The 15,842-nt window shown below is 51.3% G+C and overlaps 1 protein-coding gene across 1 annotated transcript; it reads right to left on the bottom strand.

The window, feature by feature from the left end:
- Positions 1 to 3,261: 3,261 nt before the first annotated feature.
- On the bottom strand, positions 3,262 to 15,842 carry PCDH12 (protocadherin 12; the record flags this gene model as incomplete). The annotated part of the gene is made up of 4 exons (XM_082834872.1): positions 3,262 to 4,036; positions 7,378 to 7,529; positions 9,457 to 9,554; positions 12,963 to 15,842. The coding sequence occupies 4 exons, from the start codon at positions 15,840 to 15,842 to the stop codon at positions 3,567 to 3,569; spliced, it is 3,600 nt and encodes a 1,199-aa protein (XP_082690998.1). The 3' UTR covers positions 3,262 to 3,566.

Below are 15,842 nucleotides of genomic sequence, written 5' to 3'. Positions count from 1 at the left end.
ATCCGGAGATGCTGTTTTCAGGGAGCCCTGACACTGTGGAGGGAATGAGGCTGTTTGGTTCATTATATCTTCAGTGCTAATACAGGGCAGGGCACTTAGTAAATGTTCAGTAAATATTCATTCAGTGAATGAGGGATTCTATGCGTTGTCTTTCCTCCACCGGACACCAGCACCAAACCTACCCAGCAACATAGGAGGTGCTTTAAAATAGCTGTTGAATGAATGATTCTGTATACCCCTCCCCTGACTGCCATTCCTAGTGCTACTTCTGACCTGTAGTAATTGCTCAGCAAATATAAAATGTTTGTTGAATGAGCGTTTCTGATCGTGCCCCCCACCCCAGACCCATTATATTGTGCCCAGTACTCAGTAGGGACTGGAAAACACTGATCTATTTTCTAGGTACACACTATGTGCCAGGCTGAGCCTGTGCTAAAACTCCTCCCTCCCCTCCCCTGTCCTCTCTTCTCGTGTTGGAGATTTGGTTCTCTCCAGAGTCCCAAGGGTGGTAGTTGCCATCTCACTCATTTCAGTCAGCGGAGAGGTAGGGATCAGTGAACTGCCAAGCTGAAGTTGGGTAACAGACAAGGAGGCTTCCTGTCAATCTCAGGACGGCCCCCAGGCTCCGAGTGAGCACTGCATTGCCCTCCTGGTGCTGGAGGACGGCTGACTATTGATAAAAAACGTCCCTCTGCGCTTTCCAAATTAAGACGACATTTAACTGAGTGCTCGCTGGCTCGCCAGCTCCTTCAGTCTCCCGGGGGACAGAGCCCATCTTGGTGGAAACGGTTTTGAGCGCGTCCAAGGTCTCAGCTCTGACATCTCGGCTTATGTCAAGAAGTTTCTGTAACCTTTCTGTTCAGCAGACTCAGTTCTGTCAGCATGCACACTGTCTCATTCTCAGTCGGCTATTGGGTATAAGGTCTGGCATCAGCCTACTTGGAGGGGTTGCAACGTTCGGGTGAGAGCACTTAACCCTCACGCACCTACAACCCCGCCCTGATCAAAGGTCGGTTGCCTCAGAACAGGAACAGCTCTACCCATGAGTTCTCCAGGTTCGGCGGGGAATAGAGGATCACAGTGGGCCTTAATCTTATTTAGGTCACAGACCCCTTGGAGAATCAGATGAAAGCACTGACTCCTTCCCATAGAAAAATGCACATCTTCCCAATTTTGCATGCAGTTCAGCAGGTTCTTAGATCCTGAAGCCCAACCAAGAACCCCAGGTTAAGAACCCTTGATGTATTAGAAAGAACATCATCCTGAACCTCAGATGCAGATGCTAGCCCTGTCACAAGCCAGCCGTGTGGCTCTGGGCCAGTCAGCATTTTCTGTCTTGCCATTTCCTTGGCTATAAAATGTTCAGACTCCTTGTGACTAAAATTGCCCACGTCTGTGGAGGTTTAGATAGTGACTGAGAGCAGTGCTGCTTATCTTTTTATAGGTCACATGTTCCTTTGAAAATCTGATTAACTCCGTATCTTCTGCCTAGAAAAACACCTGTACGCAAAGTCTCGCCTGGCATTCAGGGGGTCCAAGATTTAGGACTTTTGAACTAGAGTGAGGCAGTGACCCAGTTGCGAGCCCTGGTTCCAGTTTCCCTAGGTCACCTCCTCTCCCCATCTCTTCTCTCCACCTCCCAACATCAGCTCTGCACTGAAAATCCACTAGTAATTGGGGGTCAGCACTGCCTACTCCAGTGCTGTGGTTTTCCGACTTTGTCTTCACATAATGGAACATTTTTTTTTTCTCTTTTCTAAGGAAGTCTTACCTGGAGCTCCAATATAGAGAAAAGGGACTCCTGTAGCATCTATTTACCCATTTATTCGTTTATTCTTCCATTCAACAAGTATTCATCAAGTGTTGCCTTGTGCCAGGTACCTGGCTGGTCAGGTTGGAGACCCTACCTGCTTGGTGTCCCCCAGCCTCTTTCATTGACTTGGGGAGCCCAGCAGCTTGCAAATCACAGACCTTGTAAAGAGTTTACTCTGCCTCGGAGTGATGATCAGAGACCTAGAGACCCTGCTCCAGAAGCATTCCTGAAGCTCCTGAAGCACTATGAGGGCCTCATTTTCCTCATCTGTAAAATGGGATAATGGAATAATGATACCTCGTTGCATTCCAAGTGTGGATGGTTTTCATTATCCCTAGTTGGGAGTATGATTGGCCCATTTCTGTGGACAGTGAACATGCGTACTGAGCTCCAGAAAAAGGGCAAAAGGAGAGGCACAGAAAGGAATTTTTCCCTTTAGTATCCAAGAAAGCCGCACATTACTGAGAAGCTGAATAGACTGCTTGGAAATTTCCAGGGAAATTATAAGGCTGAGCCTTGGGAAAATATTTGCTATTTTTTTCACTCCTTCCTCTCCTGGAAGGTTTGCTGCTGTCAGTGTCAATTTCACAGACCCGGTTCACACACTGTCCTCTAGGGCCTGTATTCACTGCTGTGACAGAGGAAGATTTACTCACGATTGGTGGGTCTGGAAAGATGACTTCTGTACCTGAAGGGCTGCTTGCTGGGAAAGGACAGGAGTCTGCAGACACCCACCCTGCATCAGGTCAGTTCCAAGTCCCTCTCACTATGTGCTTGGAAGAGCAGAGATGTGAAGGCCTGAGTGGCTTTGGAAATGTTCTTTTCAACTGTGTTTCTTGAGGGGATCTCAGGCAAGTCTGCTACTGGCAAAAGCTCACCTATGGGGGCTCTTCCTTTCCTTTCCTTGGCTGGCAGTCTAGTGTCAAGGTCGAGGGCATGGGTTTTGGTGTTGGACAAGCCTAGTTCCAATTCCTGGTTCTGCCTCCTCTCTCTGCTTGATCTTGGGCAAGACCCTCAGCCTCTCCAAGTCTCATGGCTTTGTCTGTGAAATGGGGATAATAACACCTGCCCTCCTAGGGCTGTGGAGAAATGAAATGAAATCCTATTGTAAAGACTTGTGTCTGGCTTGTGTTAATGCTCTATAGTCATGCTTTTCTTAGCCTTAATTTTCCAGCTGAGAATCGGATTATTTGATAATGTAGCAGCAGCAGAGGAGCAGGGGTCAAGAGTACCCATGTCCATCATTGCCTGCCTAACACTATGCACCCTCCTGTCCAGGCCCCGCATGACCCTCTGGCCAGGGACTGGATGACAAAGAACCTTCACTCTATTCTTCCATCCTCCCTCTCGACAGGTGCAAACAGGATAACGAGCCACTGCTTTTCCTTTATTAGTAGGTCAGAGAGCTTTGCCTGGTGCCCCAGGATCCAGCCCCCCACACCCTCCAGTGTGCACCCAGGCCATCCTTTCCTGCTTGTGACACTCCTTGGCATCCGCTCTGCAGGAGGATGAACCCTCTGTGCTCTTACATGTGTTTTGCCAGCAAACACTTATCTCAGCGGCCAACTGTCTTCCTCCTCCAAAAAATCCACAGGCAGAGCCAGCCCCTAACAAGGGGTTGCTTTGGTCAGCCCGCTGTTTGTCCTGGGGCTCCTGCCTCCTCTGTGGGGCAGCACTGGTCACCTTAAGTTCTCAGGCCACCTCTGGTCAGTGAGTTCAAAGATTAGAGAAACCACCTCCTGTCCCAGAGTCCTCAGGGCCTGGGCTTCCTAACATCTCCCGGGGCCCCTGGTTCCTGGATCCACAGGTCCCTGCTGCTGCCGCCGCTGCTGGTCCTGCCCTCGGCCCCCTTCTTTCCAGATCGGCCCCCAGGGCCTTCCGAGCCCGAGGCCCCGCTGGTGGCTAGGTCTAGACTCAGGGTCCTTCCGCAGACTGAGAGCCGCCGCAGCACCTCGGAGGCGGCCTCCACCGGCACGGCGGGGCGCTGCTCCAGCAGCATCTCCAACAGTGAGCTCATCTCCGACAGGAAGGTGCTGGCCAGCCGCGTGCCCGTCGGGCTCAGCTCGGGCCCCGGCGCCTTGCCGAACGTCTGGAAGGTCCTGGGCTCCTCCGAGGTCGCAGCGTCCGGGGAGAACACGTTGTCACGGTAGTTGGTGGCGAGGGGCAGAGAGAGTCTTGCCATCCAGGCCGGATCGGGGACGCTCAGCCGGTCCAGGGCCAGGCCTGCAAGGGGCGGAAGGGACGCGGTGAGGGCGGAGCCCATGGCGGGCGGGGGTGGGGTCGTGGGCAGGGCGGGGCGCCGGACAAAGGAGGAAAGGGAAATGGAGGGGACCGATGGGGCGGCCGGAGGTGGGCGGGAAGGAAGAGGCCCTGACAGGGAAGCGCTCCGGGCAGGAAGGCAGCGACTGATGTCCGCGCGTGAGCTGAGTGAGGACGCGGCAGGGGGAGGAGGAAGGCCTAGAATTAGAAATGGCCCGTTTCTAAAGCATCTCCCGGTCCGTGGGGCTGTTTCAGGTTTAGGTGTCCTTCATCCAGCCCTGTACAGCCAGGATGTTCACTCCCTCAGGACACCACTAGCTGAGGATGCCGGGGGTGGGGGTGGGGGAATCCCCGTTTTTAGCCATTGCTGGAGTTCCTGGCTTGGCGCTGCCTTCGGTTCCTATTCGTAATAATAGCGACCACTTATTAAGTACTTCTGTGCTAGGCAATTTACATAATTATCTCATTTAACCTCCACACAAACCTTTGAAGTCAAGAGTATTTTATGGATGAGGAAACTGAAGTTCCAAGAAGTTGTCACACAGCTACTAGGCAACCAAGCCCAGATTTGACCCCCAGGTCTGATGACTTGGAAGCCTCCTGTCACTACACCACTGCACCCACTCTCTGAAGAGCTGGCCCTTCCTCCCCCTGGATGCTAGGTGGCTCTGGTTTCCCAGGCCTACTAAGGTCTGTACTGTTGCCTCCTGGCCCCATGCTCTCAACTCCTCAACCTTCCCCTCTCAAGCTGCAGGAAACCGTGTGAAGGGGCTGGCTGCCTAAGAGCTGTCCCAGGGAAGGGCCCGGGCGGTGAAAAAGTGTCCCCCAGGCCCCAAATCCCACCATCACACTTCTCCTTTTCCCATCTCTTCAACAGAAAATCCTGTCTCAGAAAACTAGTTCCAGGCCCAATGATAGAGGCCAAGCCAGAGGGAAGAAATTATAGGCCTTGTGGTTAAGAATGTGTGTCTTTAAAAAAAAAAAAAAAGCACAACATCTGCTTTAACATGTATTTAATATTTGCTTAAGGTACCCTGCTTTAAAATCTGTGCGTAGAATGAAAGACTGAAAGGGGCGCGTCATAGTGTTAACTGAAATTACCCCTGGGCAGAAATGATTTATTCTCTTTTTGTTTATCTACGTTTGTCTATATTAACCAAATATTACTTTTGTGATTTTGAAAAGTTATTGCAAAATACAGTAAATGCTGTTTCTATTGATAAATGAGTCTCGGTCTTGCCTTCACAGTGTGGGGCTGTGCAGGCTGTGAGGCAGGGTCACGCCCCTTCCCGACTGGTCCAGCCCACGCCTGGGGCTTAGTGAACGTTTATTGAATGATTGAATGGACATAAATATTAACCCTGGACATTTGGGGAATGTAAACCTAAGTTCCCTGAGACTCTGGGGTAATAAGTTTAGAACTCTTTTGGTGTTACAGAATCAGGCTTTTCCTTGCACAAGGGTCAGAGAGCTTTGGAAGGAATGAAGCTTGGAATGAGAAAATCAGTGGAGTGTAGGAGAATGGCTGAAATGTGATGATGAATTCACTCCGCGGCAGGTGGGCACTGGGCAGACCTGGATTTGATTTCCTAACTTTGCAGCTTATGAGCATTGTGACCTTGAAAAACTTGCTTAACCTCTCTGAGCCTCCTTTTTCGCTCACAAAGTGGTGAAATAGTAGCACTTATCTTGTCAGGTGGCTGTAAGCATTCAGTGAGCTCACGCAACGGTAAAATATGGTCATCATCACATCCTCAGGTGGGGCTTTTATCTGATGCAGCCAAGACCCCAGTGTCAGGCACATTCCCCAGTAGCCTCATCACAGTCCAGCCCTGTGAGCAGCGCAGGCACTTCTACCCCTGCTGCGCTCTTCGTCACACCACTTGTTACCATCTCCCTGTGTTCTTTGCCCTCTGTGCTGTGGGGAAGCAGGACCACATGGGAACTGAGCCCACAGGTTCCAGCGCAGAGCTGGTGCACACATATAATGCAAGGCACTGAGGTCGTCTGAAATTTTCTAGTAGCCACATTTAAAAAGTAGAAAGAGAAGGTGAAATTAATTTGTAAAAGTTTTTTTATATTTAATATCATTTTATCACATAATCAATATTTTTAAAATTATTAATGAGATATTTTACATTCTTTTTCATACTAAGTCTTCAAAATCTGGAGTGTGTTTTATACTTCTATCACATCTCAATTGGTACTAGCCATTTTCACATGTGGCCAGTGGCTACTCTATTGGACCTCACAGCTCTGCATTCTAGACAGTGCTGTCCTGTAAAACTCTGTAGATTTGTGCTGTCCCAAGCAATATCCGTTAGCCACACGTAGCTACTGAGCTCCGGAAATGTGGCTGATATGACTGAGGAACTGAATTTTTCATTTTACTTGATTTTAATTAGATTTCCTTTTACTTAATTTTAATTTAGAGCCACACTGCCTGGGTTAATAACCATTGGCTGCACAACCTTGGGAAAATTACTGAACACCCTGGCCCCTCAGTTTTTTTCCTTTATGAAATGGGGATAACGAATAGTCCCTATCTCAGAAGATTTTCTCATGAGGCAATTAGAACAGGGACTAGCACATAGAAAGCACTCAATAAAAGTTAGCTATCTATTTTTTTAACCAAGGAAAGGGAAGTCCCTGTCATGCCTTCAGCGCACAGAATATGTCCAGATGAAGAGCAGATTATTAACTACAGAAACAGAAAATCAGCGTAGGTTGGACTTACTGTGTGTTACCTGAAGGGGGCTGACTGATGCGGGGGCGGAGGGAGCTGGCAGATTCTTGAATTCTCAGGGTAAAAGGGTATTTAAAGACATCAAAGAAATGCAGATGAGTGGTTTAGGAGGTAGAGAGAGGTCCCCTGATGGTAGGTGGGCTCAGGATGGCTTCCCTTCAATCATTGAAGTGACTCAGGGCAGGCTGTATTACTTCTCTGAGCCTCAGTTTGCTGATCTCTAAATTGGAGCTCATAATATCTACCTGAAAAGACTGTTTGGAAGCTTAACTGAGATAATGTATATAAGATGCTTCCTTGGTACCTGGCACACACCAAGAGCTCAGTAACTGTTCACTATTCTTATGATGATTTTTTTAAATGAATGATCAGAGTAGAATCTGATCTTTAAACAAATGAAGATCTGAAGCTCCAGGGGAAGTGAAAAAATTTTGCTGATAGTCTCCAGAAATAGAATGGCTGACTCCTGCAGTGGATTGGAGCAGAACTCTGAAGCCTGGGCACAGGAGGGTACCATGGGGGCAGAAGCGGGGTCGGGGTGACCCTGGGGAGTCCCTACCTGTGTAGGGGTCCAGCAGGTTCGACAGCTCTTCTTCTAGCAGCTGCTTCACAGAGAGGTCCTCCTCAGGGTCCAAGGGCCCTTCCTCCTGATCTGGTTCTGCCTGGCCACCGGCCCTGGCACCTGGGCCATCTGTGTCTGGGATTGCACTCCTGCAAAGGGAGCCAACACAGTCCGCGAGTGAGGAAATTCACACATAGTTTCATTCATTCCTGCTCATGAATAGTCTTCTATTCATGCCAGCATTCATTCATCCACAGAGGGAAGTGGGTCCACAGCCCAGCCTTCAGAGTCAGACCAATCTGGGTTACTTGATCCCAGCCCTCCTGCCTACTCTGAGTCTGCTTCCTCATCTGTAAAATGGGAGTAATAAATAACACCCACCTCATGGGCGTTATGGGGGTAAAATGAGGTGTTGCATGTAAAGAGCTTAGCACAGTGTTGTAAGCAGTCAGCAAACAGAAGTGACTATGAATGCCCCGATATTACTCACCATTGTCCCTCCATTGCTTCTCATTACCTGGCATGGAATAGGAGTTTAGTAAACTTTGGGTGATCTAATGCAGTCATCCTTCCACCCCTCCATCCCTCTATCTGAGTATGAGCTCCAGTGAGGGCAGGGATATTTGTCTGTCTCATCCCCTGCTCTCTCACCAGTGCTCAGAATAGGACTTGGCACATAGTAGGTGCTTAATAAATACTTTGTGGACTGAGTGACTGAATGTTCCTTCCTCCCTATTTGAGGCTAAATCCCAGACCAGAAGAGCAGGTCAATAGAGGATGCAGCAGAGGTGAGGCATCCGAAAGCTACTCAGAATCTACTATGGTGTCTCTTGCTGTCTCCCTGACCCCTCCCTCCCAAAGACCCTCTCTATCACCTGGGGGAGGCCAGTTCCTGGGACTACCTTAGCATGGTGGGGACAGGCCTGGCGCCTCATCCCAGCATCTGGAAAAGCTCCCTTTAAGGCCTGGGGGTCCTTGCTGCTTTTTTTCTGTGGCCATTTCTGCTCCTAGGCAGGGGTAGCAAGTTTGCAAGTAATGGCAACAACTAATGTTTATTGAGCAATTACTCTGAGTCAGACATATGCTTTGCAAGGTATATTTACCTTCTCATCAAACCTTTCACGTCTGTAAGGTGTTCTCTTGTTGTCCTCATTTTACAAATGAGAAAACCAAGATTTGTAAAGATTAGGTAGCTTGCCCAAGGTCCCCACAAATTAAGTAAGAATTCAAATCCGGGCTGATATGACTCTGGAATGTGTGTGCTCACCGCTACTCTACACTATTTCTAGCTATCTTTGCAAAAAAAAAACAACAAAAAAAAGACTGTAAGTTGTCACAGCAAGAGCACTGAACCGGAAGTCAGTGTCCTGAGAGCTGGTCCCAGCTTTGCCACTCACTGGCTATTGGACCTTGAGCAAAGTCACTTTAAGGGGAAAGGACTTAGCATTGTTTGTGTACCTCCCATGTGCCAGGCACTGGGCCATGGGCTTAGAATGCGTGTGATCATTAAATCCTTACCCCATCACTACAAGGAAGTGTGGTGACCTCTGTTTCATGGATGAGAAACTGCATCCCTGAGGCTTGATTTGCTCAAGTTTACATAGCTGGGTTGGATCAAACTACTTAGAGCCTCAGTTTCTCCATCTGTAGCAAGAGGGAGTTAAATTAGATGTCCTCTTGAGGTCTCTTTAATTCTAGGACGGCCCAAAGGAACACACCCACACACCCACATCCTTAGCCAGGAGCCTTCATATTATGTTTAAGGGTCAAGAGAAAGAGCTAAACGTTACAGATTTAAAGTTCATAGCCCAGCACCTCTGTAATCAGGGAACAGATAGATAATCAGGGCCTCAGGGATGAAGTCACTTCCTTAGGGACTCGGGTCCTGTAAATACTATTAATACAGTTGCTCCAGGACCAGGATGCCTGGGTGGGGGAATGGATGCTGTTCGCTGCAGTCTCCCAGGGGAGCAGCGTCTGGGATGTGCTCACCCTTCCTCAAGGCACAGAGGCTGCAAGGGTGAGGGCAGGCTGGTGGGGGGCTTGAGAAGCCAGTGGGGGCTACGTGCAGCTTACCTGCTGCCGCCGGGCTTGGCCAAGTACTTATTTCCCCGGTGGTTTGGTTTGGGCTGGAATTGGCCCTGATGCAGCAAGGACAGCAGCTGGGAGATTTGCTACAAGACAGGAAAAATCTGTTGACTCCACACAATTCCGACCCAGCACACTTCCTCACCGGATGTTTCCCTCAATGCCGGCGCTTTCTTTTTATAGTCTTTCCTCCAGCTTCAGATGTTCGTGGATCGGATGGGGGATGGTGAACGGTGATGGTGACGGAGGCAGGGATGTGTGCAGACAGGTTCCCTGCTTGGCCATGTGTCAACTACAAATTCCCGGGACCTGGGAGTCTGAGAGAGAGAATGAGAACCCTCTGGGCCTGTCCCCCAACTCTCATTCCCCCAGGAGACCTGCTCCCGTTGGAAGCTGTGGGACGGGGGTGAAAAGGGCATGTCCTGACTATAAATGTATTATAACCTCGATAAGGATTATTGTAAAGTGTTATTTCCCCCGCTTCAGTGATGTTCAAAGACTGAGCCATTGTTGGCGGGCCAGATGTAAGACTATGTTGTACAGAAGGCAGAAGGGTGTCTTTGAATCATTCGTTTATTCATCCTTTCATTCGCTCGACAAGTATTTAATGAGAGCTTGTTTGTGCCACGCCGAGTGCTTGCTGGCGGGGTAAGAATGAGAACAAGGCCCAGTCTCTGCCCTCAGGGAGTTCCCAGTCTGCCAGGGAGGACAGTCAGGGGAGACAGGACACAGCAGCTGCTATGGGGGGTTGCACCAGGGGTGAGAAACGATGGAGGTCAAGTGGAGCAGAGGAAGGCCCCTCACCCAGCTTGCAGCAAGGAGGGAGTTACGGGGTGGGGCTGTGGATACAGGGGGAAGTAATTCACTTATTTCAACATATGTTTTCTGAGTTCATACTACATGCCAGGCGCCTCTGCTGAGACCCGGAGGTTCCACAGGGGCTTGGCAAGTGGAGAGAGGGTGAGGGCCAGGGTGAGGGAGGAAGGGAGTTTCGGTCAGAAGATGCTCAAGCTGAAAGGCCAGAGGAGACGGTGGCGTTTCAGAAAGGCTGGTGAATGGGGCAGGGGTGGGTGAGACGTCAGGGTGAGGCCCCACAGGCCCTAGTGAGGGAGAAGGCAACAGACCAAGTCAAGGGCGTTTCTAGCTTGCTGTGTGATGTCAGGCAGGTTTTTAGACATACTCAGACCTCAGTTTCCTCATCTCTAAGGTGGATCTAAAAATACCACCCAGACTTCTTTACAGGGTTGTCAGGATTAATTAGGTGGTTTGAAAGTTTGAAATGCTCTGCAGAGTCAAGGGGTTTGGGTTGTTCCTCCTAGAAATGCTGCCTCTGCCTCCCAACTGGGCCCAGCCCCCCTCTTCCCTGAGAGGGTCCCTCTGCCCTCTGGGCAGCTCAAGACAGAAAATGCCAACCTCAGAGGAGAGTTGGAAGGGGAGGTGGCCAGGACTGGGGTTTCACTGTGATGTGGGAGGGCCAGGGTCCCATTGCCTGCCTCAGGGCAGTTCCCACCTCCTGGCTCAGGCCCAGAAACCCTCCTACAAGCACCTGCCACCCTGTTTTCGAGTGACAGCTGCTACTTCAGGGAAACTCCCTGAGTGCCAAACCCTAAGTTGTATGCTGTCATTCAGGCTGTCATTTCACAGTTAGAGTCCAGACTCTGGAGTCAGACTTGGGTTCAAGTCCTAAATCTGCCCCTGTTCCGCTTCCCATCTGTGTGGCCTTGAGGAATTACTTAAGCATTCTGACCCTCAGTTTCCTCAGCAGTAAAAAAAAAAAAAAAAAAGGGGAATAAAAATGAGACTCAGGTCATGTGCTGGTTGTGGCTATGAGGATTAAATGAGTGAAAGTCTATAAATTACTTAGGAATAGATCTTATGATAAGCACTTAATAACTGTCCAGTGGTATATAATCTCATGTCATTCTTCAGTAACCCAAGGAAAGAGATACCATTATATCCACTTTACAGATGTGGCACCTGAGGCTCACAGGGGCTACACAGCAATTAGAGGCAGGGTTGGACTTTGAACTGGGGTCTGACTCCACTGTGGCACTGTGCTACCGGAAAGACAAGCATTAGGCAAGCTGCCTCTTACCCTCAACTTGATCCCAACTTGGTACCCTCCTCTCTTTCACCCCAGTGGGGTCACCCACAGGGCTTGCTATCTGCTCTCTCTGTTTGCCAACCACCAGCACAGTGTTTGGCACAAAGAGCTCATTCAATAAGCATTTGATGAATGAATGGGTGAATGAATGAATGAACAAATGAATGAATGCATGGCTCTGGGCAACTTCTGGGGCTGCACAGAGCCCAGGGCAGGACTCCTGAGAGAGCAGCTGGGCCCTCTCGAGGTGGCTTCCTGGGGAAGGGGTGGGGGAAGGAAGCTGTGTCCTTGCTCCGCAGGAAACATGAGCTGATAGCCTGGCTCATGACAGAAGTGTGCCTTGGGCGGGCAGCCTGGCACAGGGAAAATGATCTGGGGTTCAGAGGAGTTGATACGGGTGTGAGATCAGACACCGTCCCGGAAAAAGCTTTCCCAGGTGTGTCCAGTAAATCCTAGGTCACTGGACACAGCCATTCATCATCCCATTTAATTCTCAACCCCCTGGGAGGTAGACCCAGCTAAGTTTGGCATCACAATCCCCGTTTTATAGATGAAGAAAATAAGCCTCAGATGTTAATGTTGCCCAGCTCCTAAAGTGGCTGTGCTGAAACTGGAACCTAGATCTGCCTAACTCCCAAGTTCCAAGGTTGTTTCCACTGTCCTATCCCATAGGCCTAGCTGGCAAGCTCTGGGGTCTCAGGCAGGTCAAATGCAGCCCCTGAGCCTGGGGGCAACGATGCCTATGCCGGCTTGCTTCACCCGGAGGTTGCCCAGGTGAGATGAGGGCAGGTGAAATGGAGAAGAGCTTTGCAGAAATCATCATAATCATTTTCTGAGTGCTGACTACGCGCCAGACGCTATTCTAGAGGCTTTAAGCACGTTCACTTTATTACCTTCAAGCAAACTTGGGAGATGGGTGCTGTTAACTTGGGCAACTTCAACAGAGAAGCTGAGTGACTTCCCTGTGGTTCACAGCTTGGAAGAGGTGGAGCCAGAATTTGAACCTGGGCAGCCTTGCTCCAAAGCTTGTACTCTCAATCACTACCTTTGCTATGTGTCTACTTGCACAAGGCACTCTAAGTGAGTGCTCATATAGGAATTAACTGACCAAATCCTTAGGACTATTCTGCAAGGCAGATGCTCTTACTGTCATCCCTATTTTATAGATAAGGAAACTAAGGCTCAGAGACAGTAAGTTATTTGTCCAGGATCACACAGCTAAATTCTGTTGACCCCAGAGCTGTGCCCTGAACCACTGCACCCAATGCATCCTAAAGTACGTGGTGAGCCTGAGGAATGAATGTGAAGAATGTGAGGGTAATGGGGTCTGATGCTGTTGTGGGGGGGTGAGGGGGGCTGACAAGAGAGGGAGCTGCCCACACCGAGGTACCTGAACAGGAGGCGAATCCACAGTGAGCTCCTCTACGGGGTTCCGCTCCGCAAAGGCAGCCACAGACAGCCGGACCAGGCTCCGCAGGATCTGACGGGGGCCTGACTCTTTCTCAGGGGCTACTTTGCCATGGAGATTCCGCTGCCGCCTCAGGGTTGCAGAGGAGGCCGGCGGGCTCAGCGGGGCCTCCTTACTGCCCTGGTCCCCAGGCACCCTCCCTGTGGGGCTGCCCGCAACCTTCAGGGGCCTTGAGCGGGGCTGGCCCGTCGCAGGTTGGGGCTCGGGAAGGTTCAGGTTCTCCCGGGAGGCATTCCTCTGCCTGGGATGGTTGAAAAGGAGGTTGACAGTGTCCTGCAGCACCTCTCGGCTCTCGGCCAGCGTTCCCTGGTTACCTTGGTTACGCAGAGTCCTGTACAGGGTCGGTGTGAGATGAAAGGGGGCCTGCAGGCAGGGGTCCCAGCCTGCTTCCATCATCGCTTCCTTGCCCACGTGCTTGGGGGGCTGCCCAGCTTCGCCAGGCTCATCCACCTGGCCCCTGAGCACAGGCACGAGGTGGATGTCCGCCTTCTGGATGTGTTTCTGGGGCCTCTTGGGCTGGTGACGGTAGGTGGACTCGGCCTCCCGACAGTTGTAGGCCCTGTTGTCCTTCTTCTCCGTCCGGCAAATGGACATAATCAGAGCCAAGATCAACCCGGAGATGGCCAGCAGTACGACCAGGCAAATCACCGTGAGCACCGATGTGCTCAGAGCCCCAGGCTCACGGGCTGAGTCCCTCAAGTGGTCCACACTGGTGACGAAGAAGACCCTCAACAGGGCCCGGGTCTGTAAGGAGGGGCTGCCCCGGTCTTCCACCACGATCTCCAGCTCCCACTCACTCCCAGTGAGGCTGCTGGCATTGGTGATGTTGATGAACAGCTGCCCCAGGTGGGGGCTGAGGACAAAGAGACCGGCTTCGTTCCCACTCTGAATGCTGTAGAGGAGCTCTCCATTTGCCCCCGAGTCTGCATCTCTTGCTACAATCGTCACCAAAAGGAATGGCCGGGAGCTGGGGGTGGCCTGTGGTGGCATGTCAGTGCCTGCTGGACCCATGCCATTGGGGGTTTCAATGGGCACCAGCAGGTGACCTGTGGAGGCATTTACAAGCACCGAGAGACTGGCTTTCCCATCGCTGAGCATGGGGTGAATCACCTCTGGGGCATTATCATTGGCATCCAGCAGGCTGACCCACACAGAGACACTGGATGCAAGCTGGGGCTGCCCCCTGTCCTCTGCGATCACCAGGAACTCGAAGCCGGCCATCTGTTCATAGTCCAGTGACCTCTGAGCGGTGACCTCGCCTGTGTCTGAGTCAATAGCTACCAAGTGAGAAACTGGGGAGTCCTGGATGTGGTATGAGATTTTCCCATTAACGCCCAGATCTGCATCATGGGCCTTGATGGTAATGAGGTGAAGAGAGGGTAGGTTGTTTTCCCGAGTGGAGACCTGGTACCTGCTTTTCTCAAACACAGGTGCGTTGTCGTTGGCATCACCGATCTGAATGCTGAGCTGTTTCTTGACTGATAAGGGCTGGGGTCCTTGGTCTTGGGCCAAAAGAGTGAGGGTGTATTGCGGCCACTGCTCCCTGTCCAGCGTGGCATTGGTTAGCAGCATGTATGTGTTGCCATTGGTCCTCTTCAGCCTGAAGTGGCCCAGCTCTTGGCTCAGCCAACAGTGGACCAGGCCGTTGTTTCCTGAGTCTAGGTCATTTGCCATGATGAGAGCAATGAAACTGTCCTTGGGAAGAGCTTCGGACACCAGGGATGGTTGGGAGGCCCACGTGATGTGGATGTTTGGGGTGTTGTCATTGACATCCAGAACCTTGATGAGAATTTTGCAGTGGGCCGGGATGGGATTGGGACCCAGGTCCCTTGCCTGGACATCCACCTCGTAGGCAGGATTCTTCTCATAGTCTAGGGGTTGACGCAGAATCACCTGGCCTGTCTTGGCATCAATACTGAAGGTGTCCAGCACCTCTGGAGGCACGTGCTTACTGAGGAAGTATTCCACCTCCCCGTTGGGGCCTTGATCAGGGTCTGTGGCAGTCAAGTTTATGAGGAGAGTACCAGGGGCAGCGTCTTCTTGGATTTCCAGTGCCAGCGAGCTCTCAGCAAACACAGGGCTATTGTCATTGGAGTCCAGGACATTGACCTTGACCAAGCTGGTGCCTGACTTGGGGGGGTTCCCACTGTCATAGGCAGTTAACACCAGATCAAAAAATGAGTGGATTTCCCGGTCCAGCTCCTTCACCACCACGAGTTCCGCGTGTTTGGTCTCATCGGGCCCCACAATGACATCCAGGGCAAAATGCTCGCTGGGAGACAGGGTGTAGGAGTGCAGAGTGTTGGGGCCAGTGTCTGGGTCCAGAGCTCTGTCCAGGGGGATCCGGGTGCGCAGGGAGGCGCTCTCAGAGATTTCCAGCTCCTGCTCACCTTTGGGAAACTGAGGCTGGTGGTCGTTGATGTCCAGCACCTGGATCTCCACGTGGATGAGAGCCAAATCCCCTGTGGCAAGCACATCAAAGGAAACCAGGCAGGGGTCCTGCTGCCGGCAAAGCTGCTCCCGGTCCAGCCGCCTCCCCGTGCTGAGCAGGCCGTCCTTGGAGTCCACCTGGATGGGGAGTGCCTGAGGCAGCTGCAAGACCTGGAAGGCAGCCCCTGCTCGCCCAGACCTCTCCTCCCGGCCCAGTTCCTGAGACAGCTTCCCTATCACTGTGCCGGACGGTACTTCCTCTGACACTTGATATTTCACAGTGAGAGTGGCGACCTCCTGACAATCCCCTGAAAGGAACAAGTAGCCACCTGGCCCCCAAAGTCCCAACAGAAGTGGCAGAAGTCGCATCAT

This window comes from Leucopleurus acutus (genome assembly GCF_964270905.1).
Source record: "Leucopleurus acutus genome assembly, chromosome: 3".
NCBI lineage: Eukaryota > Metazoa > Chordata > Mammalia > Artiodactyla > Delphinidae > Leucopleurus > Leucopleurus acutus.
Note: the sequence above shows the minus strand (reverse complement) of the source record. Positions and strands in the feature narration are given on the sequence as shown.